The sequence below is a fragment of the Volvox carteri genome (assembly GCF_000143455.1).
Source record: "Volvox carteri f. nagariensis unplaced genomic scaffold VOLCAscaffold_35, whole genome shotgun sequence".
NCBI lineage: Eukaryota > Viridiplantae > Chlorophyta > Chlorophyceae > Chlamydomonadales > Volvocaceae > Volvox > Volvox carteri.
In genome coordinates, this window is record NW_003307578.1 from 30,495 (window position 1) to 56,065 (window position 25,571).

The window sequence follows — 25,571 nt, forward strand, 5'->3', positions numbered from 1 at the left end:
CCCAAGTTTCTTGTGTGAACTCTTTGGCTAGCAGCTGGAAAATGTACAAAAGTACTTTTTTGAGCTGTGAAAGAGTTTTGTGTGAACTTTTGAAAGTAATTTGCGGGAATTTGGCCATAATTACTCAAATTTTGTGTGAAATATTGGACTAGGATTGCGTGTGAAATGCGTGTTTTATGCGTTGGTATTTTGTGTGGAGGGTAGCCCGGTTAGGTAGTGAGGTGCGCACGGAGGCACAGACGGACGTGGAGCCGCGCGCTCGTCCCTGCGCTGTGTTTCGGTCCGGTCAGGGCCCCCGGTGCTCGTCCTTTATCGGGACGAGCCGCCCACAGTGTAACACCCCAATTGTTGACTTAGATACGACGGAGCGAAGCGATCGGAGTCTCTAAGTCTGGTTCTGTGCGACTGTCGTACAACCGTATTGGAATGGCGAGTAATAATTGCTTCAGCTCTTTCGTTACAGGCATTCTGCCTTTCACTCAGTAGAGCTTCAGCTTCTAGCTGACAGTGTAAGGGCCCTTGGCAGCTGGTCTCCCCGCTTCCCGTCTCTACCGTTCCTTGCACGGTCAGCCAGCACGTTCGAGTCGACATACCCATGAGAATACGGTTAAGGGAGACAGGAGCACAGAACAACAACATCATTCCCATGACATGGCTTCTTGTCACGGCCTGCCTCCATCATGCAAGCGGCAAACGCTTACATAGAGACACTTGCAACCCTAAGCACTTGCGTTGCACACAGTATGAAAACCTCGTCCTAACATCCACTGCAACACCAAGGGGCCGACAACCCCAAAGCGCTAATGGGAGCCATCCTAACACAGGAAAAGGCGTGTACTATTTCTACACCTCACATGAGCACCATACGCTCCCTGCCAGCCCCAGCTAAACTTCCTAAGATGGTACGGCCATCGGCTGCCGGGATGGCCTCTGGGTATGACAAGAGCTAAATGCCCTATCCGAGTGGCTCCAGCAATTGTGACAGAAGCCGCTGCAGTACCCAGCGCACACGCAAAACGGAAGGAGTCCCTTTTTTTATCTACTCGTTCACAAAGGCTCGCTTGAGACGCGCTACTGACTTGCCCCTGCACCCGGCCTCCGTAAACCCGAAGGTCCTGAAACTTGCTTTTGAATGGAGGGAACCCTTGGCATGCATACGCTCGTGGGTCATGCCCGCGGCCCCTAAGGTACAATTAGAGCTCCCCGTACAGAATTGTCGTCGGGTTAACCCACGATAATCGCGTCTTTGTTGCACATTCACATGTAAACTCAAAAAACGTGCACATGCACACCGACATCACACAGCACCGCATGACGCGTATCAACCAAGAGACCAACGCGTCCAGCACCCGCACAGTCACTACAACAATGACATAATTGATTTGGGTCCGCCAACATTCCATCTCGACTCCATTCCTCAGCACTACAGTCATCATCGCCACCATCGTCATTTAGACAATTGTTATCATTTTTATCATCACCATCAAAACAGCTGTCACCGCAATAATTGCACACTCGAGCCCAGTGCCACGGCACCAGTAGCTGTAGCCGCAGCAGCAGACACACGCAGCGGGTTACGGGTACAAAAAACGAACATAACGACTCCACAGTGGAGTCCCAACAATACGTATGGACGCCTCTGGTACAAATAAAACAGATCTGACAGCGGTAAACTCGAAGACAACAACACCAACCACGAAGCCGGATCGGGAGGCAAGACCAGAGCGCAGGTGGGGACCACGAGCGGCAGAGCGCCGCCTCACAATCACACACGCATGCTCTCGCGGACGCAGTACTGGCGGCGGTTGATGATGGCCACCTCGCGACCCGACAGCTCAATGGGGGCCTCCACAATCTTGGCGCGCTGCCAGCCACCCGGCAGACGCTCCGCGGCCTGGGGCCCGGGTGAAGGAAGACCAGCAAAGGGGGTTGAAGACGGAGAAGAAGGGCAAAGGGGAGATAGACGCGTGTAGGGCAGGGGCCGGGGCACGCCGCAATACCCTAACGTGTAATGTGTGCGCCGCATCCTGAAAGAGAAATGACCCAGTACACGAACCGCAGCACCAAACCCCGATCGAACAAATCACCATTGCGATTATCGATGGGCCCTTAAATCGTATGAATTGCGCAATGATGCATTATGTGTTGGGGATTCTTCATTTTCTGGATTGAGGGTTTAAGTTTCAGTAGACCGCTTGACCCAAACGCCCTGCAAACTTGGATATGCGGGAGAAGTAGGGCCCTATGCTTTCTACCTACCACTACCTATCCTCTTAAAATAACTAACTGTATATCTACCTGAGGGTCGGACAATGGAACCACCAGGGTGCTGCCCTTGCAGGCCACGTGCATGACCTTGGAACGAGGCAGGGGCTGGTAGGAGCTGCTACTGCTGCTGCTAGGGGAGGTAGACCAACTAGCTTTGACGTCGCCGCCCAGCCTCTGGCCATCAGCATCCAGGCGAGTGCCACGGGGTGAAACGCTACTGGGCGGAGATGACGATGAGGCTGAGGTGGCAGAGCTGGAGGCTGGGAAGGCCGCCACTGCGGCGATAAGCGCCAAGGCGCCCAGCATGACTTTGCCAAAGAGCTGCAGAATGAGCCGGAAGCTGTCATCGCTACCAAAGTCTCCAGGGCCCCAGTTCTTCTTATTGTTGTTGTTGCTGCCGTTATTGTTGCCGTTGTTGCCGTTGCCGTTGTCACCTGCGTACAGCCACCGTTGGAGAGCTTTTTATGTGCGTATTCATACGGCATAGGAACGTGTGCAGCATTGAAAGCATTTTGCATTGATCTTGAGACTTGTAATAAGGCGAGTTAAATCCAGGAAAAGCGAGAGTTGAAATGGAAAAGGTCAGTTCAGCAGGCCAGGAGCTCACCATACGGGGTCCAATCTCCATAGTTCTCACGACAAACACCACAAGAGAGCATCGAAACGTTGTGGCTGTAGGCTCCAGTTTGCACGCGCAGGTCAGCATTGTATCTGGTCATGGTAACGAGGAAGGTCCTCTTCCGCGGAGCCTTGTTGGTTGTGCTGCGTCTGTAATGCTTAAAGGACACCGGCGCACAAATGCTTGGCACGGTCCGGGCCTTGGCGCCGGAAGCGGTCGAAGCGGTCGGAAGGACGCAAGTCGACGACATGTTGACAAAGTGTTTGTTGCAGAGGTCAGAAATAGATTAGTAAATACACATGCGTCAGAGGAACCCTTTCTGTTCTTATGAAGTGCTCGTCAGGGCTTGTTATGGATTGCCTTCAGCCCCTGATGGATGCGGTTGGTACGGCCAAGGCCACCAGGCCAAAGCGCTACTTCTTCCAAATGAAACCTTTGGGTGATATGATAAGAACAAAGGACGTAATCCGATGATGTATTTGCATATCGTTGGATGATGGATGGTCAAATGGGTGACCTCTGGCTTCGTGGATTTCCGCTAATCCCACACAGGGTAATAAATAACACGACCCCGCAAGTCCCAAAGATGCTTTCACACAGCTATGCACTCCCGTTCCTGTGAGCATACATTCCTATGAGCACATTTAAACTCCTTACGTTCTGTAACTGGTGCCGCCGCAGCAATAATTATGAAGCAAACAGTCGTGATTGCTGTGCTGGCTAACTGCATTTTATCTGATGGGAAACGTCTTGGCTGCCCAGCACATACCATAAAGCGAAGTCCTGTTTGGCCCGCTGAAAGTCTGTCAGAGCTGAGCTCCTTGATGCGCGGTGCACCCATATCCCCTGCCGACCTCTGATCCAGGACGGGCTTCGTCTCCCTCCTTGACATGCGTAGATTTTGTAGATCGCACTTTCACAGCAAGGACAACCTCTCTTCGCCCTTGAAATCTTCACTAACATCGCAAACCACTTCATTGCTCCAGGCTTTACAGAGACCTCGGTACACACATCCATGCTCCGAAAACTCTCTATTCGAACAAAACATGCAATATTGCACCACTAACTCGTTGAGAATCCAAAGCATTGCCAAATTGGCAACACTGGCGCTTGGAATGGACCAAGCTCCAACACCCTTCCCTTCCTTCCCTTCCCATCGCTCCTCCTCCTCCCCCTCCCTTCTGCCTACCAACGCCAGCCACACCCCTCACTATTTTCCACCACACCAATCTAAACCCTCCCCCTCTCCCTCTCCCCTCTCTCCCCTCCACCTCTCTTCATAAAACAAACCCTCCCTCATATCCCTCCTATCACCGTCACCATCACTACCACCACACGCCTTCCTCCAGGGCTCCCTCTCTCCCTCGTTCCCTTCGACTCCCCTCCAAACATAAAACTAAAAACACACGCATACACGCACGGCACTCACTCCTCGCCATAACAGCCTGCCTACAGTCCCGCTCCAACTCCCATTCCAACTCCCCACAACTGCAATCCTCACTCCGAACGCGTTAAGCCGCACCTTGTTACATAACAGCACTTCATACGTGCCTCAGCATCCCCGCTCCCCTCCCCCGCGCAACCCCACAACCCGCCTCCGACCCGAACAAGAACCGAGAAGCGAACGAAACACAAAAAACTGCAGCCACGGCCACGCACGTCCTTGTCTTTGGGGTTAATTGCTACCCCCCGCGTCGCCTGTCTGAGGGCCCAGGGTTCTCGAGGGCTGGTGACATTTAGGCGGGAAAGGGGGGGAAGCTTGCCACGTCACTGCCACGATTTTGCTGTCACGTCACGTCATGCCCTCCCTCACCACCCTTGCCAGCACCAAGACCCATATCATAACGATCACATCATAACGACCACAACAACACCACTAACAGATTAGCAACCACCAACTGTCTCTACTCCCCTCTCTCCCCCCCTTAGGACCGGGGGGCCCGGAAGGGGGCCACGAAACCCATCGCGTCACGGACGTCCGCCAACGTCCTGTCAGCAGTCGCCGATGCCGCCTCCGCGCCCTTGGCCAGTACGGCATCGATGTACGACTGATCCGACATCAGCTCGCCGTACTTCACCTGCGATGCACCGGCAAGAAGCAAAACATACACACACGCACACACATGAGACGGTGTTTAGTTTGTTCTGCAGCAACGGCGGGCGCATCCGGAGCCCTGACGCTGTGTGTACGGAAGAGTGTGGTGGGGTTGTGGTGGGGGTGGGGTGGGGTGGAGGGGGATGGCGGTCCAACACCCGGTGACTGGGTGCTGGGTCGTTACCCGTAACGAACCCGAGCCGTCCTGAGGGGCCCCCTCCCGCCTTTTACAGATGGGTCCCACAATCTTGAGACTCCGAATAACAAACACCTCATAGCCCGCCCAACCCTACCTTACATCACATCACACTTCCCCCCCATCCGATATTTCCCTCTCCAAACCCCCCAACCCTCCCTCCCCGTCTCAAGCTCATGTTCGCCCCCGACCCGACCCAACCCATGGAGCGCCATCTCCGCAAGCAAAGATACATACACACACGCGCGCCTTTCCCCCTCCACATACATACATACATACGCACACCTGCAGCGGTTTCAGATGTTCGATGATGGCGTCTGCTAGCAGGGGCTTGAAGGTGCCCCACCGCATGGAGGCGCACTCGGACACGACCTCATCCTGACGGGCGTGTGTGAATTGGACGGAGGAAGGCGGGGGGGAGGACAAAAAAACATATAATGCACACAATGCAGAAAATCAAGTGCCGTACAACGTCCAAACGGGAATGCGTAAGTGGAAAGAGAGGGAGGGGCGCCCCACAGCGTGTGTGTATTGGGGGGAAGGGGGCGATTGTTTATTCGAACTCATCGTGCGAACACGAAGTACGATACAGTATCACCAACTGTCGCCAAGCCAATCAAGCAATGTCGTACTTGATTTCCGCCAGCCACCATTACAACCACAATCACAACCACCACATAACCAACTCCTCTCTAAGCTCTCCATCCCTAGTACAGGAAGTACTGAAAAACCCCTCTCCCCCCAAAACCCAATTCTCTACATCTCCCCACCCCCACCCCCAAAACCACAGTTCGTACTTTAGATGTCTCGGCAAATCGACTCTTGCCGTCAAAAGCAATTTAATATTTAATCATTTTCCTCAATTAGAAACCCGCCGGTACGACAAACATGCGTGAGGCCATGTAAACGCGGTTTTACTTCGGGAACCATGACTCGGTGGCTTTATTGCAATATTATATGCATATAAGGAACCCCCGACAGTTTTGAACTTTCGACGTCAAGGCACGATTTTGATTGTGGTGGTCCTGGTCCCGCTTGGCGCCGCACTTGCCTGCGACGTTTGCATGTTGTTCTCGCTTTGTTCCTTTTGTACGGCTCTTCCTCCTCATCCTCGTCCTGCACCGCTCATACACCCTTCCTGGAGCAGTTTTTTCCGCTCAGCTTCTCTCCATCTCTTTGTTTGTTCTAGGCCGACATATATTTAGATCTCTAGTCTCCTTCAGCGGCACTTCATACGTACTTCTTGTTTATTTGCCGCTGCTGACCAACAACTGTCTTGCTCTCCGTCTTGCAAGTGCATGTGCCCGCTGCCTCTGCCGCTTGTGCCGTCTGGCCAGGTGAATCCTAGGGGTTCGAGCTTAGTCGGTTGTTGTTTCTCGCTACGTCGGCGTAAGCGCTAGCTGGCTAGCTGGGTTGGGTTGGGTTGGGTTGGTCGGGTCATGGGCGTATGTGTTAGCTGGGGTGGGGGGGTGGGGGGGTGGGAGGGGCCCTTGCATGCACGTCAGCCAGCAAGCTGCCTAGCCGCACCACGAACCAGCTAGGCTCCCGCTTCCTTCTCGCCTTCTGCCTTCGTTGGGATTCGAACTCGGCAGCTTTGGTAAGTAGCTCGTTTCGCAACCCCCCGCTATGGCCACGTCGCCGCCAAGACTACCGGTAATCCAAGTCAACACTGGTCAGTAACAGTAAATATATTTCCGATGCCGCATTTGTCGTACTCTCCTGGACTATATCCGTCTATATCTCGGGTATATCTATCTGCTTCACCCGCCAGTGGTCCGTCGTACAAACCCCGTTTCCCCCTCCACAACCCTCCCCACCTTGCTCTTGCCCGTACACAAGCTGTAGATGGCTAGCAGGTTGGTTGCCTCGGGCCGGTCGGTATTCCCCCACTCCAACCCCTCCACGGTGTCGGTCTTACAGCGCTTGATCTGTTGGGGAGAGGGGGGCAAGGGGGGAGGGGAGGGGGGAGGGGGAAAGACGAACCACGAACGAGTGAAGCTGCCGTCAAGGAGCAGAACTGACCAGTAGGAGTAGGGGGAGGGGGGAAAAGGGGGAAAAGGGGGAGGTGAGGGAACGCATACACTTACACAACCCCTACCCCTACCCCTACAAACCACCGACCCAGGAGTCGTACGTATGAAAATTTGCTCGCTCTCTCTCCGTCCCCTCCCCCCCCCACACACACGCCCCGCACCCCCGCCCACCAACCCGTATACCCCAATCCCCCCAATACACACACGCGCAACACCGTGCCATGCCGTGTCATGTCACGCCGTGCGGGTCACTGTCGATTGCCCACCTTCGCCGCAATAACCTCGGGGCTATCCGTCAGGTTGATACGGCTGTTGTCGTTCTCGGCGGATTTACTCATCTTTGCCGTACCGTCCTTGGGGGGGAGGTGGCGCGGGGGTGTTGGGGGTCAGTGCAGAATGTGCGTGCGGTTGGGGGTTTATACCGTTACCTACCTAACTAACTATCTTGCGAAGGCGAGGGGAGGTGGAGGGGGGTAAGACGAAGTACTGACGATTGAAGCAGATACCAGAGATAGACATGTCGAGTGGAGGGGTGGAGAAGAAAGGCGCAAAAAAAAAGTTCATAAAACACACACACCAATTTACAGACATACATATCACACACACCCCACACGCCACACCCAAAAAGAACCCACAGAAAGTACGTGCCCTTTCCCATCCCTTTTTCTCCCCTCCTCCAACGTACAAACTCACATACACACATACACACACACACGGCCCCCTACCTGCAGTGACATAATTCTCGCCCCCGCAGGGGGAAGGAAAACCTCGGGAACTTTGAACACCCGACCCCCCCGACCCCCCCGCTTCTTCCATCCCTGGGGGTGAAGAGGGGGGAAAGGGGGTTTGGGAGGGGGGGGGGGGAGAAATGGACTTAAATTTTCAAAAATTCAGGAAAATAAAATAACCCCCAAACCACCCACAATACGACAGGAGTCCCAAAGAGGGGAAGGGCGGGATACGCATGCGGGATATGATGCGCGTGTATAGGGTATGCGCCTGCCTTTTTATTGTCGTAGAATGTTCACTTTCGGAGTGAAGGATTAGGGAGGCGTGTGTTTAGTTCCAGTACTGTCTGATACATAGATATCGCTGATGACGTACCGCGCCAATACAATACGACGTCCCCTATGTCGTACAAGCGGGTAGAGGCAGCCCACACGTTTTCGGTACGCCCCATCGCCGCAACCCGGCACCACGGGAAAAACACATTTCCCCTTTCGCCCCCCCCCGCTTTCCTTAGAGGGGGTTGGGGGTTGGGGGTTGTGGAGGAGCTTTTCTTTCACCCGAACGCATCCAATGCGCCGCCTCCCCTCCCCTCCCCTCCACCTTTTCTTCCCCACACTCTCATTTTCAATTTTTCCCCCGCCTCCTACCTCCAAAACACACACACACACACACCAGGACGCAGGTCCAAACCTCCCTCACTCGCATTGCTTGTTCATTGAATTTGCAGCTCCCCCCAAAAGCCAAACTAAACCCTCCCTTCCCCCGACCCGGCCCCCCTTTTTTCTCCCCCCCACAAAACTTTGCATCCCCCTCCCCCCTCCCCCCTCCCTCCCCAGACAGACACACCTTCCCGCCAAACTCCAGGTTGACTTTCTCCGCGATGTCCCTGGTCAGTTCCAGATGCTGCTTCTGGTCCTCGCCCACAGGAACCAAATCTGCCTGGAGGGGGAGAGTGGGGGTGAGGTGGGGGGCGAAGTGTGTGTGTATGCGAGTGGGGAGGGGGGGAGGGAGGGGAATAATTGTACAAAACGGGGTTCCGTAGTGTATAAGTGCGTGGAGGAGGGGCGGGGGAGGGGACTCAGCGCACAACAGAAAACGCAAATCAGGTGTATGTGTGTGTATCTGTGTGTATGTGTGTGTACGTCGCCCCACGTAACGTAAATCGTAGTTCCCCCAAGGATTCATAACCTAAGAGGAGTGGAGGCAGCAGCAGAAGCCCGAGCGGAGAACAGCCCCAACTATATACGCCGCGTGACTATGTGTGTATGTGTGTATGTGTACGGAGATAACAAAGTGAAAGGGATCACACGTGAGATCGTGAGAGGGGGGGGGGACGGGAGGGGGGGAAAGACGAACCACACACGATTGAAGCTGCTGCCAGGGCAAGAGTGTACCAGACGTAGAACTGACCGAAAGGCGTCCTTGGAGACCGCGACCTCGGGATGACGAAGTGAAGAGGATGTCGGAAAAACTACCTACCTACGCCGCCAGAACTGAAAAAGAAGAAATAGTATTGCCAAGCCGTAAAGAAGTAGGTGTAGAAAAGTAGGTGTGAAGGCGGCGGAAAAGTGGTAAAGCAGTGCTGTCGTAAAGCTGGCATAAAGTTGCTGGCCTGGAGAAATAGCTGATTTGCTGATACTGAAAGGCTGTCGGTATGCAAGTGCTCCTCCCAACCCCCCAACCCCCCAACACGCGACCGACCCGACCGACCCGACTATCCTAGTCCGGCTAGCCGAGCGAGAAGGGGGAGGAGGGGGACGTACCAGGAATACACCGGAAGCACCGGAGACAGGACATACATACGGGGCAGGACATACATACATACATACATACATACATACATACATACATACATACATACATACATACATACATACATACATACATACATACATACATACATACATACATACATACATACATACATACATACATACATACACCGGAGACAGGACATACTACTTGGTTTGGCACTACTGGTAACGCACGACCATTGCCCCCGGGATCCCAGGATCGAGACCTATCAAGGTCGAAAATCCCTCCGATGGTGCAAGGTATTGCGCCCCTAGTTAATGGACGGTGGTGACCTGGGATAAAGTTGATTCGCGAGCTGACCAGGAATGGAGTTGGGCCGCTGTCGACCCGGCAGATTCCGTTGGATGCTGGTGGTGGGTGCGGAACCTGAGCGATCCACTGAGAAGTTAACTAGGGTGATTGGATGAGGGTGCCCCGAAATACCCGCGGGGAAGGCAGGGTTTCGCCGGTTAGCTGCCGCAGGGTGAAAAGACATGACCCCCCTGTCCCACACATCATACGAGTGTACGACCGCCACTTCCATGACAAACCCTTCTCCCTCCCCAGCGTCCGCCGTACACACCCTCGCACCTGGTAGAGCAGGATATCAGCCGCCATGAGTACGGGATACGTCATCAATCCCGTACGTACGTCCTCTCCCTGCTTTCTGGATTTCTCCTTGAACTGGATCATCCTGCCCAGCCAGCCCACGGGGGTCACGCAGGACAGCAGCCAGGCCAGCTCCGTGTGCGCGGGTACGTGGGACTGTACGAATATTGTGGCCTGGGGGGGGATGATCAAGGCGAGGGAGAGTCCGGGGACGGGAGGGGGAACCACGAGCGAATGAAGCCGATCCAGAAGGGGAGGGAAAGGGGAGGGGGGGGGAAAGAGATGCAGAGGGGGGGAAAGGTCCAANCCTACACACGCATACACGTGGGGGTTATGTACGGCACTCCTGAGCACCTTCAATGGTCACCACTTCCCCCACCAATGTCACCCGCCTCCCCCCGACGCTCCCCCAAGCCCTAACCCAACCCAACGTCACGATACACACCACCACATGTGACCCCCCTTCCCCCCACACCTTCCCCTCCCTCCAGTCAACATTCCATTAGTCTCTTTAATTCCCCCCTCTCCTCCTCCCTCCCCCCTTCCCTTCCCCCTCTCCTCCTCCTTCTCCCCTTCCCTCCCCTCGTCCATCCCCCCCCTGCCCCCCTCACCCTGTCCGGGTCAATACCCGCCGCTATGTATGTCGCCGCCATGGACCGGGTGGCGGCTCGGAGTTCCCGGGGGTCGTGAGGGACGGTGATGGCGTGCAGGTCCACGACGCAGAAAAAATTGTCTGTACGTATGTATGTGTTGATGTGTGAGTGCGCGAGGCCGTGAATGTACGTGCGTGTGGTCACGTGCGTATTTCACAGGGTTGGGCGGGGTGAGGGGCAGGGATCAAATACACACCAAGCGAAAAGAAGAGAGGGGCCGCGTGCAGGGTTTTTCACCTTGGTAAAGCAGGTAAGCGGGAATAGGTAGGGGAGGAGAAGACGGTCACATGTACGATGTGCGCCTGCCGTACCATGCAGGCCCTACTCCCTAACCCCCCCTCATATTACAAATCGGCTTCCCTCCGCCACTGCCCTGCTGTACTGTCGTACTTCTTACCGTACTGCTCCTGCAGCGCCACCCAGTTCTTCATAGCCCCCAGGTAGTTACCCAAGGTGGGCCGCCCAGTGGGCTGTACACCGGAGAGGATGCGCTTGCTGCGAAGAGGGGTTGGAGGGGTGAGGGGGTGGGGGGTTGAGGGGAAGCAAAGTGGGACGAGAAATGGGACGAGAGAAAGGAAATGATGAGTGAAGAGGAAAGCGTGGGAGGAAACTATGTGGGCGGTGATGTCATCCATGCCAGACACGACACGGGTTTGGGGAGATACTCCGGGATCCACACACATACACACACGAGCCGCCCAATCTCACGGAGGACTGCGGAGCCTCCCCCCACCCCCCGGGCTGCTTGCACCGCCACCGCCGTACTCCTCTCCCCTCTCCCTTCCCCCCTTCGCCTCCCGCGGCCATCTCGCTCCCGTCCGCAGCGTGCCCACAAAACACGCCACAAACACCACAAACGGGCCTAGGGATAAGAGTACGAAGAAGTACATACGTATGAACGTACATACATACATACATACATTCGTTACGTATGTACATACACCAGTTGCCATGCGTTCAATGGCAAACGGCAGTGGGTTGGGGGGGAAAGGAAGGGGAAAGGACCCTGTGCCCCCGCATCCACTGCCCGAACTGCTGCTGCACAGGCGGGTGCACCCCCCAAGGCCCCCCAAATCCCCTCCCCCACCTCAACCCCCCAAGGCCCCCCAAATCCCCTGTTGGGAATCACCGCACCAGGGCCCCAACGCAAGGGGAGTGAAGCGCGAGTGAAGGTGGGTGCGTGAAGTGCGTGAAGTGCGTGAAGAGCTATCGCGGCACAAGACGGGGGGGGGACTGCGCGGGGGGCCTCTCGCCCTCCGCGTCCTCCCTCCCTCCCGTACTGCTGTGCGCCGTACCGCGGCCGTGCCGTGTCGCCATGCCGTGTCGTGTATCGTACGGAACCGCGTCATGTCACTCAATGTCACACGGTATTACACCGCCATGCAATTAGGGGTTCCAGCTTGGTGAAAATATCACCCCGCGATACATATTCACAAATAAATCTGCGTCAGATCATCCTGGTTCCTACCCAGAGACCTCCCCCTTTTTCAACCTCCATCTCCAACCCCCCCCACACACAAACACACAACTTCCCCTGTACGGCAGGCCCGCCCGTACTTAGTCCCACCACTGCGCACCAGCAGCTCCCACCTCCCATCGCCCCCCGAGATGGAATGAGAGTGATGACGAGGTAGGAGGTGGTTAGGCGGTTAACGGAATTAACGAAGCGGTGGAAGTATCAACCAAAGTTACGGACACGCATAGGGCCCATAAGGGCTCGGGAGGGAAATCGTACACAATGCAAGAGATTACGGCGAGGACGAGAGGGAATATGGTTGCGGAGAAGATGGAAAGAAGGCAGGAGAATGAGGGGGGAAGGGAAGAGGAGATTGGGGAGGGCGAACGCGGTGGGGGGGGGTTAGGAAAGACGAACCACGAACGAGAGAAGAGTGTGGGGGGGGGGAGGAGGGGAGGCGCCAATCCTGTGTGGTGCAGTTCCGATAAACCTCATCACCACACAACAACAACATCATCATCATTAATGTCTGGCGCGGGTCCAGGTTTGGCATCTGGCCCCTTCCCAGACCCAACCGATGGAGGGGGTCGATATGTGGCGGCTGGGCGGGGTTTGGGGGAGGTGGGAGGCGCGGGAAGAGAGGAGCAACCGGTGGTGGTGGTGATGGTGGTGGTGGTAGTGGACGAAAAGGAGGGGGAAGCATGGCCGTAATCGCAACGAGGTGCGGAGGCTGCTGTGTCATCTCAGATGACTCATCTGATGATCTGACCGTGGCCCCTAGAGTCAAGCCCCTCTCCCGTCCTCTTGCAACAGGTTTCCCCCGACCCCCCGCACGTGCGATCAGCAACACCTTTCTCCCATCCCCCATTCCGAACAGCCACTTCGACCCCCTCCATAGAGACCGCGTGCTGGACAGTGTCTTACCGCTGAGCGACCTTCTCCGTGGTCGATGGCTCGTTGAGGCTTGATGGCTGCACCTCCACAGCGGTGCTTAGAGAGATCGCTGCCGCAGAGCTGCAGCATGTTGAGGGCCCGTGTGCTCGCCGAGCGTTCTGAGGCGAAGCAAATGGGCGACGCGCGCGCAGGAGCTGGCGCTGGCCTAGCTGCATGAATTGCACCGTGCTCCGCATCGAACACGGAGCCCCCAGCTGTTTATATCCAGCGAAGCCTTCGGAAGATTTTGCAATTGACTGACTGCCAGTTGCGTTCATCAACAACAATGTTTGGCCTTAAGGCTGTTTATTCACTATGTTATGCGTAGATTATTCAATTTCTTAAACTTACGATGTTATGATTATTGTTATACTATTGCAAAGTGGTATCAACCTTCTCGTCCATGCATCGCATTTGTGGCCGCACGAATGGCCTGGCAGCAACGTTCCATCAGTATGCAAATACTAAAGGAAAATGCTAATGCAGGGGAAATACATGCATGTGTTACCTGTCGCGCACCATACATCCTGCGAGGGTTCCCCAACGAAGCAACTCCATGGGGTCGGTCCCGTTGGTCGCTGTGCTAGTTTAGGGCCCCACGCGGTTAGGCAACCCTTCCATCCATAGGACTGAGAAACATATCTATCAACAAATGCTTGGCCTTTGCTCAGAGTCAATCTATTTCATTTAAGGACTGTATGATGGACGTCGTCATGACCACGCACGCGCGCCACGGGTTTGTGAAAAACGTGCGTTGAACACATTAGCAGGCAGTTATCGGAAGGGATAAATTAGCTTTTCGGGAGATGGTGGGTAAAAGCACTCACGAGTATGGAGTGAGGGCACATCGCACTTGATGGGGGGGTTGAGCACATTGCACCTATGGGGTGTCGGGACATCGCGCCTATGGTGGTGGGCATTACGCACTAAAATAAGGGATTTTGCACATCGGGCCTAACTTTTGGTATGAAATCCCCAAAGGGAGTTCCTGACATCAGTTGACATCTACACAAGTTGTTGGATGTAATCTTGCGGTGGCAGGTACGCACTGTCCAACAGCCAACCTTCCTGCCTGCCTGAATTATGTTCCTCCTCTTGAACTTCTGTCATTTGTTGTAATCTTCTACCAGTTGCTGCGCTTGGTGTCCCAATGTGTGCACCCTTCACTACATACCCTGTACCTTAGGGACCAGGCACCCCTCAACCAAATTTTCTCCCATGGAGTGCAGGGTGTTTAACCCTCAGCTCGAGGCTATCACCTGCTGCGAGATGAGTCCTGCCCTCACCAGCACCCACGAGAGGAAATAGTCCTTCTCACTGGCCACGTTACATGCAAATGGCGTCAGCCATTCCATATTAGCGAGAATTAGTCGTGTCTGCTCTTATCGTCAGATGCTCTTGTGCCCATAATCACGAAATCCTTGTCAATCAGCAGGCCAGCATCAAAACTGCAAGGAAGCACTTCGCCGACATGCCTATGGCCAAGAAATCATTCGTGATTGCTCAAATAATCCACCATGCGCTACCTAGAACAGGAAGGCACCTAAGCAAGCAGCCGCAAACTAGATGCCTGAGCAACCAACATCACCACCCCGCTCTACAAAACGAAAAGCTCTTCTCAGGCTGCAATCAAAGTACATGTTTAGATCTCGCACGGGCTCATCATGCGGCCAGAGAACTTGACCTTGATGGGGTTGACGTTCTGGCCGATGCGGCGGAAGTTCTGGTTCACGCCAACGCGGCCAGCGTTGACCTTCTCCGGGTACACACCGTCAGCAGGGTGCAGGTACTGCACCTTGCCATCAGGGAAGACGCGGTAGAACGCCGGGGTCAGCTTGAACTTGGTGCGCAGCTGGGTCGTCAGAGCAAGGCACTGCTCTTTCTTGGCGAACTTGAGCAGGTTGGGGCCCTGGCGCATGATAGCAGCACCGCCAGTCGGCATCTCGAAGATCTGCTCCTTCTTGGAGTCCCAGGTAATGACGTAGAACTCCTCCTGCTGCGCCTTGCGAAGCAGACCGCCGGTGCTACCACCGAAGATGGGGCTGGGAGTGTCAGGGTTCAGCGTCGGTGGGGTCCAGACCGGCTTCTCAGCAGCAGCCGTAGCAGCCTCCTCGGCGCGGACCACTACGCAGCGACGAGCCGGGCGAGCGGCGACGACGACCCGCGATGCAGACACGCGGGAGGCAACAGGCGCCTGGGTGCGCATCATGACGGCCATCTTTGCTGCAGTAAGTGGCAGGTGACAGGAATGAAATGCTACGCCAGTACGCACAACTCTTGCAGTCGGGGCGGGGCTTTACTGCGGTTTCGCTCGGATCGAGATCGACCAGATGGGCCCTGTGCGAGCTTCCTCAGACAAATGCTTTAAGCATTTACAGGCCACCTCTCTGTCTTTGATGTATGGCTTTGAGATACAAATCCTTTCGCTATTATCATTTGCATGTTACTATCTCAGGCGAGGCGTAGAGGCATTTTGCTTTGCAATCTTAGTCCTCCTGTAAAGGGGTACCGACTTAAGATAAACGTCACAAGTCTAGATGTTGCATTTTCCTGCTAACTGCTATACTTAATGCCGTCCTTCGTGGATGGCTTGCTAGCACGCGCGTAACATTTGAGAGCGCACGGAAATTACAGAAAGTAATACTGTTGGATGTCTTTCAAGTCTTATAGAACTGTGCTTGCGAGAGTGTAGGATGTCGTTATAGCTCGGATGAGCTGCGTTACGAGACATAAAACATGCTTAGCACAAAGAAGGGTTGCTACAGAATTCCATTATTGTCTGTGTTCAGTATTGCATGTGGGGCTGTGAGTTTGGTTTGTGTGCATCCCCTTCCTTGGTTGTCAACAGCCCGCGGGCTACAAGCACTCAACAATGGGAACCAAGGAGCGGGGCCTAGGGCTTTGGATAGTGGTTCCTGTTTAAAGGATAATGTTGCTTTGTACAAGAATCCCCTTCCCGCAGTGCCATGAACAAGGGGGGAATGGTTACCCAAATTTTCAGATTCCGCGGTGAATGCACCGTGAAGGATTGTGACAGTAGGTGCAATGCGTGCCAGTGCTGGGCACAGAGCTGGTCCATATCCGATATCTACATCCAGTGCGCAGCATGAATACTACGGGGCTCTCTTGCGCAGCACAACTCCTCAGCAGCCTCCGCGAAGAAACCCTCTGCACTGCGAAACTAGTATCCCTCCTTTAGGCCGCTAGCGAGGTGTTGGCCGGCATCGCGTGCAATAGTACTGAGGGATTGGGGGTTGCAAGGAAAGTCCATCCCCAGGAACCCACAGTCAGGCTAGGCTTGGGGAGTTTTGCATCGCAGTATCCTGAGTTGTACAACGGCTCGGGCCTTTCCACGCCTACCCATGCAAGGTCTTAACACCCCTGCAACCACCCGCCCAATTAATTGGGGGGAGGCAGAGTATTAGGAGCATTCGAGAGGAACTGGAAAACATCGCCAACTCAAGATAGGACTTTCCCTCCCAGTCCCTCCTGTCCAAGAAAGGGGAGGGGGAAGATGGCCACTTAACGCACGGACGGACGGATAGTGAGGGGGAAACACGTGGTGTTGTATGAGGCTAATTGTTAGGCTGGGACGGGGTACGTGTGCTTAGAGGGGCGTGGGGGAGAGGCGCCTTAAGCATTTCCCCTCCCCCCCCCTCTCGTGCGCGTTTCCTTCCCCCTTCCTCCCCATTCAGCGCTCCAAGAGGACGCTCCAAAAGACTAATCCCCTGCCCTTGTGGAGGGCAGGGGGAGGATAAGGGGATGTTGGAAGCGGACGAGGGGAAGGTGTGTGGAGGAGAAGAACTACAGGCGAGTGATGCTGATATCAGGGGGAGGGGGACGGGGAAGGGGAGGGGGACGGGGAAGGGGAGGGGGTCGGGGAAGGGGAGGGGGACGGGGAAGGGGTGGGGGACGGGGAAGGGGAGGGGGACGGGGAAGGGGAGGGGGACGGGGAAGGGGAGGGGGACGGGGAAGGGGAGGGGGACGGGGAAGGGGAGGGGAAGGGGAGGGGGACGGGGAAGGGGAGGGGGACGGGGAAAGGGGAGGGGGGGGGCATCGTGGCGGTTTTCGTCGTCCTTGACTTCCTGCTCTGCCCCGACCACGACCACCTGCATCCTGCCGGCTGGGCCGAGGTCCTGGCAGCCGCCCTACCCCTAGGCTTGGACGGCACCGTCGGCATGATCCGCAACTGGCCTTCAAGTTGTTTTTCTGTATGTCGGGGCTGTTGGGGGGGCCTGCGTGTCTGGAAATTTTCGGAAGTCGGATTCCGGCTGTATCTTTGAGTTTAATTATCTGAGAAATCATATTCTCCAAAGAGCTTGGTGTGCCATGACTTCGGAGAATGAGATGAACGATGAATGATAGGGGCTAGACAATGATACCACGCGCCCAGGTTGCACCCGCTCGGGCTGGGTGCGAATGTGGCGCAGGGCGCGGGCGGGTTTACTGGTGCTAGTGGTAAGCGGTGAAACAAAACTTAGGAGATGGCGGCTGCGGGTGGCTGGGGTTGTTTAATATTCTCTTACGTAGTCCTCGCCAAAGTTATCGCGCATAAGTGGTCTTATCACCAGTATCCTGTCGGTGTTCGATCTAAACAGTTCGGAAACGCGTAAAGCTGAAGCACATATAGTGTATATCAATGTTTCCGATGAAGGGCTTGCAGTGATCCTGGCTTTGTTGTTTTTGTATTGAAGAGGATGGGGTATGACGGTTGAACAAGGCTTACATGAATGTGACTCAGCCAGCCGTTGCCTCTGAAAACGAGGCAGTGCCGGAAGACGTGTCCTGATACTTCTGATGTACTTCTGGGCTTGCCCTGAGCCGAGTTTCACGCGAGATGCTTGTATTCTAAGCCGTGCTTGTAACCACTTTGCGACCACATGCAACTGTAACTCGTGAACATGATCACCCAGTCGTAACGGCTGGTCGTACAAGGCTCTTCCGGTTTCTGTTACACTTTTGCATTTGGTTCGATGACGCTAGTTGTACAATCGTTTACCTCCTGTCTTTTAAAAACAACACGGAGGCTTGGCCCGCTTTGCAAACACGCGTAGCCCTCTCGACATCAGATGTCGGTTGCCGATTACAAGCGAGACTAATAGTAAACTTTTGAAAGCTCCAACTAAATCGCCATGAATTTCGGTGGTGCCAAACCGGATTCGCCAGGGCCAAAGGACCCAGACCTGCTTCCTCGGCAGAGTGCCGCGCCGCCACCATGCCCACGCTGCGAACTTGTCAAGTCCCAGGTACTGCCACAGGAGCAAAGAGCTATAATGCTAACCGTTTGCACACAGCTTCCCAAGCCCGGGAAGCTTTATTCCGTCAGACTGGGACTGACCGACCCGATGGACCCGTGCAGTGCACCAAGACCATAATCAACTACCAAAAGTCGCATCGCAAAAAAATTGAGGCGCTGCGCACTGAGCTCAAATCTGCGCGGCAACAAGTGGATAGCTTGCAGCGGCAGTTGCATGGCTACAAAAATGCAGCGCGGATTGTGCCAGTTGTCGTCGCCCTCGCGGGCGCTACCTGGATCATCCTCCTGAAGCGGCTGCGACGGTCAAAAAGCCCTGCAGCCTCTCCTCCCCCTCCCCATCCCCCTGCTGGTCCCGAAGAGCAACAGGAGCAACTTCCAGTTGCGCCAGTTGCCGACTTGGCGCAAGCTGACCCAGCTACCGATGTCTAAGGTTTCATGTATATGTCGTCCCGCATCTGACAGGCGCTGTGGCTCGTTGTGGGTCGCTTAGCTAAATGGATAGTAGCGCTGTTTCTCTAGAAGGCTGGTAGGCGACTGGTTTGCAGGATGGTAGCGTTCTTCTTCTTCTTCTCCTCCTCCTGGGGAGTGCGATGTCTCAGTCAGTTGGGAGCGCGCAGCATCACATTGCATCTCGAATTAGGCGTAAGCGTCGTGGCAGGTACAGATAGACCTGTGGAGATGATGGTTGGGGTGACCGCGGGGGTTGGCGACTGAGGCGACGGCCGGGCGACTTCAGCAGCACAGCGCACTGCTAGGCACAGTGGATGGGCGCCAAGCACCAGGAGTCATGTGGCAGCGGTTTGTTGATGATTTGATGATGATGAGGAGAATGTTAAAATGCATGCATGTGCGAATGCGTCGTGCAGAGCGTGGTGCATCCATAGTCAAACGACACCGTAAAATGCCTTTTTACGTTCGTTGGTGGTTAGCTGTTTTACCGTACGCTATACCGGTGGTCACACAGTACAGGAAGATTCCGTTACCTGCCGTTTGCGGCCTCTTCCGCGGCCAATACTGCCAGAACTCCCTCAGCTGCTGCTGCTGCTGCTGCTGATGATGATGATGGTGATGTCGACGATAAGACGATGGTGGTGAATGGAAAAGTGAATGGATCGCAATCTTCGTCTCATTAGATGCAGTCCCGCTCCCCCGCCCGACCTGTTCGCATGTTGGAATGTATGAGACTAACGTTTCATCTTCCTTTTTTCTTTTTTCCCCGCCCTTCTAGCCTTTTGCGGTATTTTTTTGTTCTTTGCTTCGTCATCATCCCCTGGATCGCACCCGTCCTCAGTCCTCCGTCCCCTCGCTGCTTCCTCCACACGTGTACAAATGCCGACCCTCTGGCCCTCTGTTGCCTAAATAAGCAACGCGATATGGATCTCAAGTTAGCCTGCTTTTGTGCTTGTAACGCCCGCCGTAATATTTTCTTGTTGGCTCTCTCAAGGCCGTTCCCTCATTCATATGTCGCTGGTTGAAAGTTGCTGTCGGTTTGTTTGGACGTCTGTCGATTGGTCGCTCCACCTAAGTCCGTCTGTATGTATGTCGGGGGTTGGGGACAGATGGTGGTGGTGCTTTCCGCTGAGTGTAGTTATTAAATACTCGTGGTGGTGGTGAATATAGGTGTGTCGTCGTGTGACTCTTAAGGACTTTAGCGGCAGGATGGTCAAGTCTTTGTGCATCTCTCATCAGGCCTTGCCTGGCACTTATAACTTCTTTCCGGAGTTATTGTCGTGCATTTGTCGTACAACAGTGACGTCCTGTCACGTGCATCAAATACGCAAGTTCATCGTATGAGAATTCCCTGCAGCTGCATAACACTCGCATTCCGTATAACTGTCGCTCGGCAATTATTGTACGACAGTACGGAATGTACTGTAAAGAAAAGAGGAAGGCATATTTGAATGGGGACGAAACGCGGGTTTTGGTTATCTGGCAGCAGGGCCGAGGCAGCCCCCGAGCGATACCGTGGGGAGAAAAGAGAACAAGGCAGTAGTGAGCGTGTGTGTATGGGTGGTGGAAACTCTAGAGGGCTGCAACACAGTCTAGCCCGTGATCCACGTGCCGGGGTATACGGCAGGAGGCTGGGCCAGGTGGAACGAAGCATGGAACGTTACTTTGCTTTCTTGCCCTTCAACCTTTCGGAAAGGGGCCCCCCGTCTGCATCGCAAGCTGCTGTTGCAGACTGTGTGCAGATGTACTGCTGGATTCCTTCCAAGGTAGAGTGGGACATGTGGGGGACAACCACTATGGGGGGCCTTCACCGAATGGAAGGACAGCGCGGCAGGGAGGACAACTCCTTTATGGCAGGGGGGGTTGCCCGCGTGCGTGTTTTATGGTCGCGTTCACGCTGTCGCGTTCAAAAAGCCGCATAGCGCTGGTGCTTTGCTTTGTGTGCGGGTGTGTGGAAGCATCGGGAGCAACGAAGTGGAAAGAGGGGAAGACGAGGGCTAGCGGTGCTTCCGGTGCTTCTAGCGGAGCGCTGAGGTTCGCCAAGAGCCGCTGTGCTGTGCAGTTGCTAAATAGCTCGATGTTGTCGTGAAAGTCCCTGCGATAAACCGACGCACTCGATATGTGTAAAACTTAACCAATAGTTCACATTTGGAGAACTCAGCTCCTTGCTTACGATTGACCGCCCCGGCACTATCGAAGGGGCGCCGGACATGTTGATGTCAACTGGGATACAAAGCCACGGGACCAAATCTCGACTGATGGCATTCTTCCTACCAGAAAACCTACCTGAAGCCACTGCTCCTTTCCCCTGGCAGTTGTGAGACGCGGCAGCTTCTACGAAAGCTAGGACGCCTTGCAGGAACCTGTATTGAGTCAAGGAAAAGCGTTGAGCCATTCGTACATAGATTTACTCAGTAATAATATCACGCAAAGCTGCAGCGCTATCCTCCTGCACCCATCCTTCTGTTCGGCAAGCCGTTCTCTTCGCGCGAGTTGCCGTACCATTTCGAGACACCCCTGGGGCCCAGACTTACTGACGTAAATTAACCTATGGCGATACACGTTGGCTGCAAGCACCACTACTGTTCAACGTCCACATGTATGATTGAAGCTTCGGCATGGTAACTTCAGCAGACAAACAGCCGTTTATGGCACAAGGGCCTTCCGGACTGGGAAAGCTAGTCACTGGTTTTCTTCTGGTCAGTTGATTATGCGTCGTTATGTGGTCAAGGTTGAAGCGGCCTTGGAATCCTCACACCTTTGGACACCCCCGTTGGCGTCGATTAACAGGGAGCAACGAAGCCGTGTAAAAAGGGCCACTTTGGAGAAGAAAATAAATTATATTTTCATCCACAGGTAAGGGGTGAGGCGGGCCAACCTTCAAGTACCCTGCGTTCGCGCGAAGGTCATCGCGACAGACATGCCTTCACGTATTTGTTGTTGAGCGTCCTACTATGTTGCACCGTCTGGTAGAACTGACAAGCTACGCAGTCTTGTCGCTTAGGAGTGCTTACCCCCTGTTTTGCATGTCGGTTGCTGGAAAGGTAACTGTATTCTCTCGTGCTGTTCGCTAGTACTCACGATTGGTCACGCTTCTGCAATTATGCAGCTGAGGCGATGGGTGGAGCGCGGGAAGGAGGACGCTACCTCGGCGACGACTGAGCTTCCGCCTCCGCCCATGACTAACCACGGCCTTGATAAAGTCGCGTCAAAAAGGTAAGGAAGATTCACATGAATTCTTAAAAGTACGTACTCGATATGTACGCAAGACCGTGGAATTGCATGGACTTCACGCAGGCGCACCGTCGCGGAGCGTTACAGACTTCAGGAAAATCTCCGCGTGTCGGGGACCGCAGATGGCCACCTTGTGACCAACAGTCTGTTCCCGCAGATGGGAATGCTCGTGCCGCAGCTGCGTCACCACCAGGCTGAGGATGACAGCCTTCTGCACTCGGGACCACCCAGCGCCAGCTCCGAGTGCAGCTCCGCCGACAGCAGCAGCTCCCCCTCAGCGCGCAGCAGCAGCAGCGGGCTGTCGCTGTCGAATGGCGCTCATGCCGCACTGGAGGACAGTAGCACTAGCAGCAGCACGAGCAGTAGTGCTAACAGTAGCCGAGCGGGGAGTGCCTGCGGCAGCACAGAAGACACCGCGTCCTCGCCTTCACAAGGTGCTGACGATGATACCGATCTTCACGTCTTCATGGCACTAGCTTCACCCTTCTCCCGAACGGAAACCGAGGCAGCAAGTCATCAGCCGTACAAAATAGCACCGCAACTGCCGTCCTGCGGAACCAAGCTGCTGCAGCTGTCCCAAACTTTGGATGCGGAAGGCACCAAGGCCGCAGCCCGCGGTTATTGCGATGACGCTACCGCCAGCTCGGTGTCCATATTGTGCACCGTTGACTCCGCCGTCCTCGCAGCCGGTCAATGCCAAGAGCAGAGCATAGCTGGGGCCGCGCGGCTGGAAGTATCACCTTCACCGCAACCATCGGGTGGGCAGGCAGCAGCGGGGTGGAACAGCAGCTGTACGCTACACAACCTCGAGAACCTTCCTGCTGCACTCGGCCGCGATGGCCCTGTTATGTTAGGATCCGACGCAGCAGCCGATGCCGTGGGGTTTCAGGATTTTGGCGGGCTTTCGGTCTCCGAGGGTGGTGCGGTGCTGAGCCGCAGCTCCTCCCTGGCATTGTCGTTTGCGGATCTGGTGCATCCCGGTGCGGACTCGCTTCCGGAACCTGAATCGGTGGAGAAGGACCCGGATTTGCTAGTAGTGCTCAGCAAAGGAGAGCGGGACCGCGCAGCAGCTCATGCAGGTGATCGGTTAGAAAGCTCCCACCTCGGCCTAGGTGACGTCTTGCCACCGCTGCAGGACCAGCAGCAGCACCAGTTGCAGCAGGCAACGCGAGGACAAGGACAGAGGCAGGGGCGCTCTGATGATGTCCATGACGATGATCCTTCGTTTAGCTTCGCGCCCTTCGTCTTTGCCAAATCATTATCATCATCAACAGCAGCCAGTGGCGTCACGGATTGCGCGAATGCTGTTGCTTGCCGTTGGGCTAGTTGCAGCTGGGGAAAAGGTGGCAGCTCCGACACCCCCTGTGTACCCGGGTCGTTGTTGCCGTTGGAGTGCTGCTCCGGCGGCCATACTCTCGTCAAGGCACCTGCGGCCCCGGCTGACGCGATGGCGGAGTCCCACGCCGCCGCTCAAGGATTTTCGGCAATTGCAATAACCAACCTCGCCAAGCAACAGGAACAGCAGCAGCAGCTACAGCTGAACCCTGACCTCGCCACTGACATCCGCCATGGCAGCTCGCTTTCGCCGTCGTTGCAGAAATCAGATGGAAACAGTATAGATCGTAAAGGTAATAGGCGAGATCCCAAGGCCCCCTGCGGCGGCTCGCATAGTCGTGTGGTGGTGCCGCAATGCGGTGGCGTCGCCGCCAGTACGGCGAAGGGGGTCGTTATGGATCTGACGGCGGTGGACTCGGCTGTACAGCTGCTAAAGCAGCTCAGCGGCGCTCTGCTGACCGCGAGGGCCAAGCCTGGAAAGCACGCAAACGCAACGTCGGCTTCCAAGGTCCACAAGGGCAGCGCCGGCGGCAGCAGGGCCAGTAACGATAGCAACGCAGTGGATTGCAACGCTGGGGCGGGTCCAGGGGGTTCGCAGCGCTGTTCACCGCCGGCTGCTGGAACCCTTGGCGCGTCCTTGGCGCAAGCAGCGGAAAAACTAGCTAGCCTCGGCCTGTTGCCCACGCCGCCATCCAGTGTCAACGCTGCCGCCAGCCGGCCTACTACGGCCCCAGCTGTAAAAGCACCTTGTGGGGATGCAGAGTTACAACCAGAAGCTAGCGTTGCAGCTTCGGGGTCTCTCTGCTCTCCTGCTATTTCCGCCGCTGGCGCTGCAGCTAGTGTCCATCGGGACGTCGCCGCGCCACTAGCATTGGCCATACCACCATATGATTGTGGTGCAGATGATGTGTCGCCTGCAGTGATGAGCGCCGGTGAAGTGCGGACTGGGCAGCAGCAGCAGCCGGCAGTGGCCCTTTACAAGGGATCGCCCTCACGTGCTGCTGCCGGTGGTGGCTCGCGCTGCAAGGCGCTCCTCAGGCAGATGCGTGCGGACTGGGCACGGGTGCAGGAGCAGGTCGGTAGCATAATGGCGGACTACTCGGCCCTGGGGAAGCTGGTGGCTGCTGTGGTGGCCAAGCAGGTAGTGCTTGAGCGGCGCTGCAGCGAGGTGGAGTCCGGCAAGGCGGCGCTGGCTCGGCAGCTGCAGCGGGAGCGGCAGCAGCGGGGAGCTGTGGAGCATGAATTGGAGCAGGAGCGTGCACAGCGGCAGTTGTTGGCGCAGCGCCTGGAGCAGGAACGTGAGCAACATAGTTTGCTAATGGTGCAGTTAAAGCGGGAGCATCGAGAGGCGCTGGAACAGCAAAATCTCAAGCACGATCGCTGCTGTCATGCTGCTGATAGGGAGGATTGGCCAAGTGGAGTGCAACAAGTTGAGGGCGAGGCAGAGTGTTCTGCGGGGGCCTTGAGGGTAGAGATGGATGAGCTGCTGCTGTGCCTCGGGCAGGAAAGCACCAAGGTATCGCTGCTGGCGGAGGCGCTGCGGGCGGCGGGTGGGGATCCCGAGCCCCTGATAGAGCAGGTGGAGCTCGACTTTGTGGGTAGGGAACTGGTGGGCGGATAGGCTGTGGTGGTGGTGCATGCCCCGACAAATGGATGGTTGCCCTGATTTCCAAAGGGATGGTAGAGAAGTTGCGGCGGCTAGAGAAGGTCATGTCGGTATGGTCAGTTCCGGTGCTCGCAGCTCGGAGGTGCAGTGCAGAGATGCGGTGGTAGGCTGGTGGGTAACGACGGAGGAGGGGGACCTGAAAGCTCGGGGCGGTTACTTCCAGGTGACGTGAGGATCAGGAAAGTGGCGGGGGGTTGGTAGGAAAAAGGTCGGGGCCGAAAGGGCGGTGGGGAAACGTAATGGT

General features: G+C 55.6%; 5 protein-coding genes across 5 annotated transcripts; 2 read left to right on the forward strand and 3 right to left on the reverse strand.

Moving 5' to 3' along the window:
• Positions 1-1,765: 1,765 nt before the first annotated feature.
• On the reverse strand, positions 1,766-3,191 carry VOLCADRAFT_105847 (uncharacterized protein; the record flags this gene model as incomplete). The annotated part of the gene is made up of 3 exons (XM_002953268.1): positions 2,876-3,191; positions 2,299-2,702; positions 1,766-1,894 (listed from the first exon to the last, which is right to left on the reverse strand). The coding sequence occupies exons 1-3, from the start codon at positions 3,135-3,137 to the stop codon at positions 1,766-1,768; spliced, it is 795 nt and encodes a 264-aa protein (XP_002953314.1). The 5' UTR covers positions 3,138-3,191.
• Positions 3,192-4,812: 1,621 nt separating this feature from the next.
• On the reverse strand, positions 4,813-11,631 carry VOLCADRAFT_63500 (uncharacterized protein; the record flags this gene model as incomplete). Its single annotated transcript, XM_002953269.1, has 9 exons — positions 4,813-4,965; positions 5,464-5,556; positions 6,996-7,106; positions 7,478-7,564; positions 7,937-8,029; positions 8,787-8,879; positions 10,326-10,517; positions 10,955-11,076; positions 11,394-11,631. The coding sequence occupies 9 exons, from the start codon at positions 11,629-11,631 to the stop codon at positions 4,813-4,815; spliced, it is 1,182 nt and encodes a 393-aa protein (XP_002953315.1).
• Positions 11,632-14,695: 3,064 nt separating this feature from the next.
• VOLCADRAFT_121148 (uncharacterized protein) lies at positions 14,696-15,603 on the reverse strand (the record flags this gene model as incomplete). Its single annotated transcript, XM_002953270.1, has 2 exons — positions 14,696-15,471; positions 15,508-15,603. 2 exons carry the CDS (start codon positions 15,601-15,603, stop codon positions 15,028-15,030), a joined length of 540 nt encoding a protein of 179 aa, XP_002953316.1. The 3' UTR covers positions 14,696-15,027.
• Positions 15,604-18,391: 2,788 nt separating this feature from the next.
• Positions 18,392-20,056, forward strand: VOLCADRAFT_121150 (uncharacterized protein). Its single transcript, XM_002953193.1, has 2 exons — positions 18,392-18,631; positions 18,745-20,056. Exons 1-2 carry the CDS (start codon positions 18,518-18,520, stop codon positions 19,069-19,071), a joined length of 441 nt encoding a protein of 146 aa, XP_002953239.1. The 5' UTR covers positions 18,392-18,517; the 3' UTR covers positions 19,072-20,056.
• A 1,746-nt stretch (positions 20,057-21,802) lies between these two features.
• On the forward strand, positions 21,803-25,282 carry VOLCADRAFT_93979 (uncharacterized protein; the record flags this gene model as incomplete). The annotated part of the gene is made up of 4 exons (XM_002953194.1): positions 21,803-21,948; positions 21,998-22,136; positions 22,202-22,308; positions 22,390-25,282. The coding sequence occupies 4 exons, from the start codon at positions 21,803-21,805 to the stop codon at positions 25,280-25,282; spliced, it is 3,285 nt and encodes a 1,094-aa protein (XP_002953240.1).
• Between the last annotated feature and the right edge of the window lie 289 nt (positions 25,283-25,571).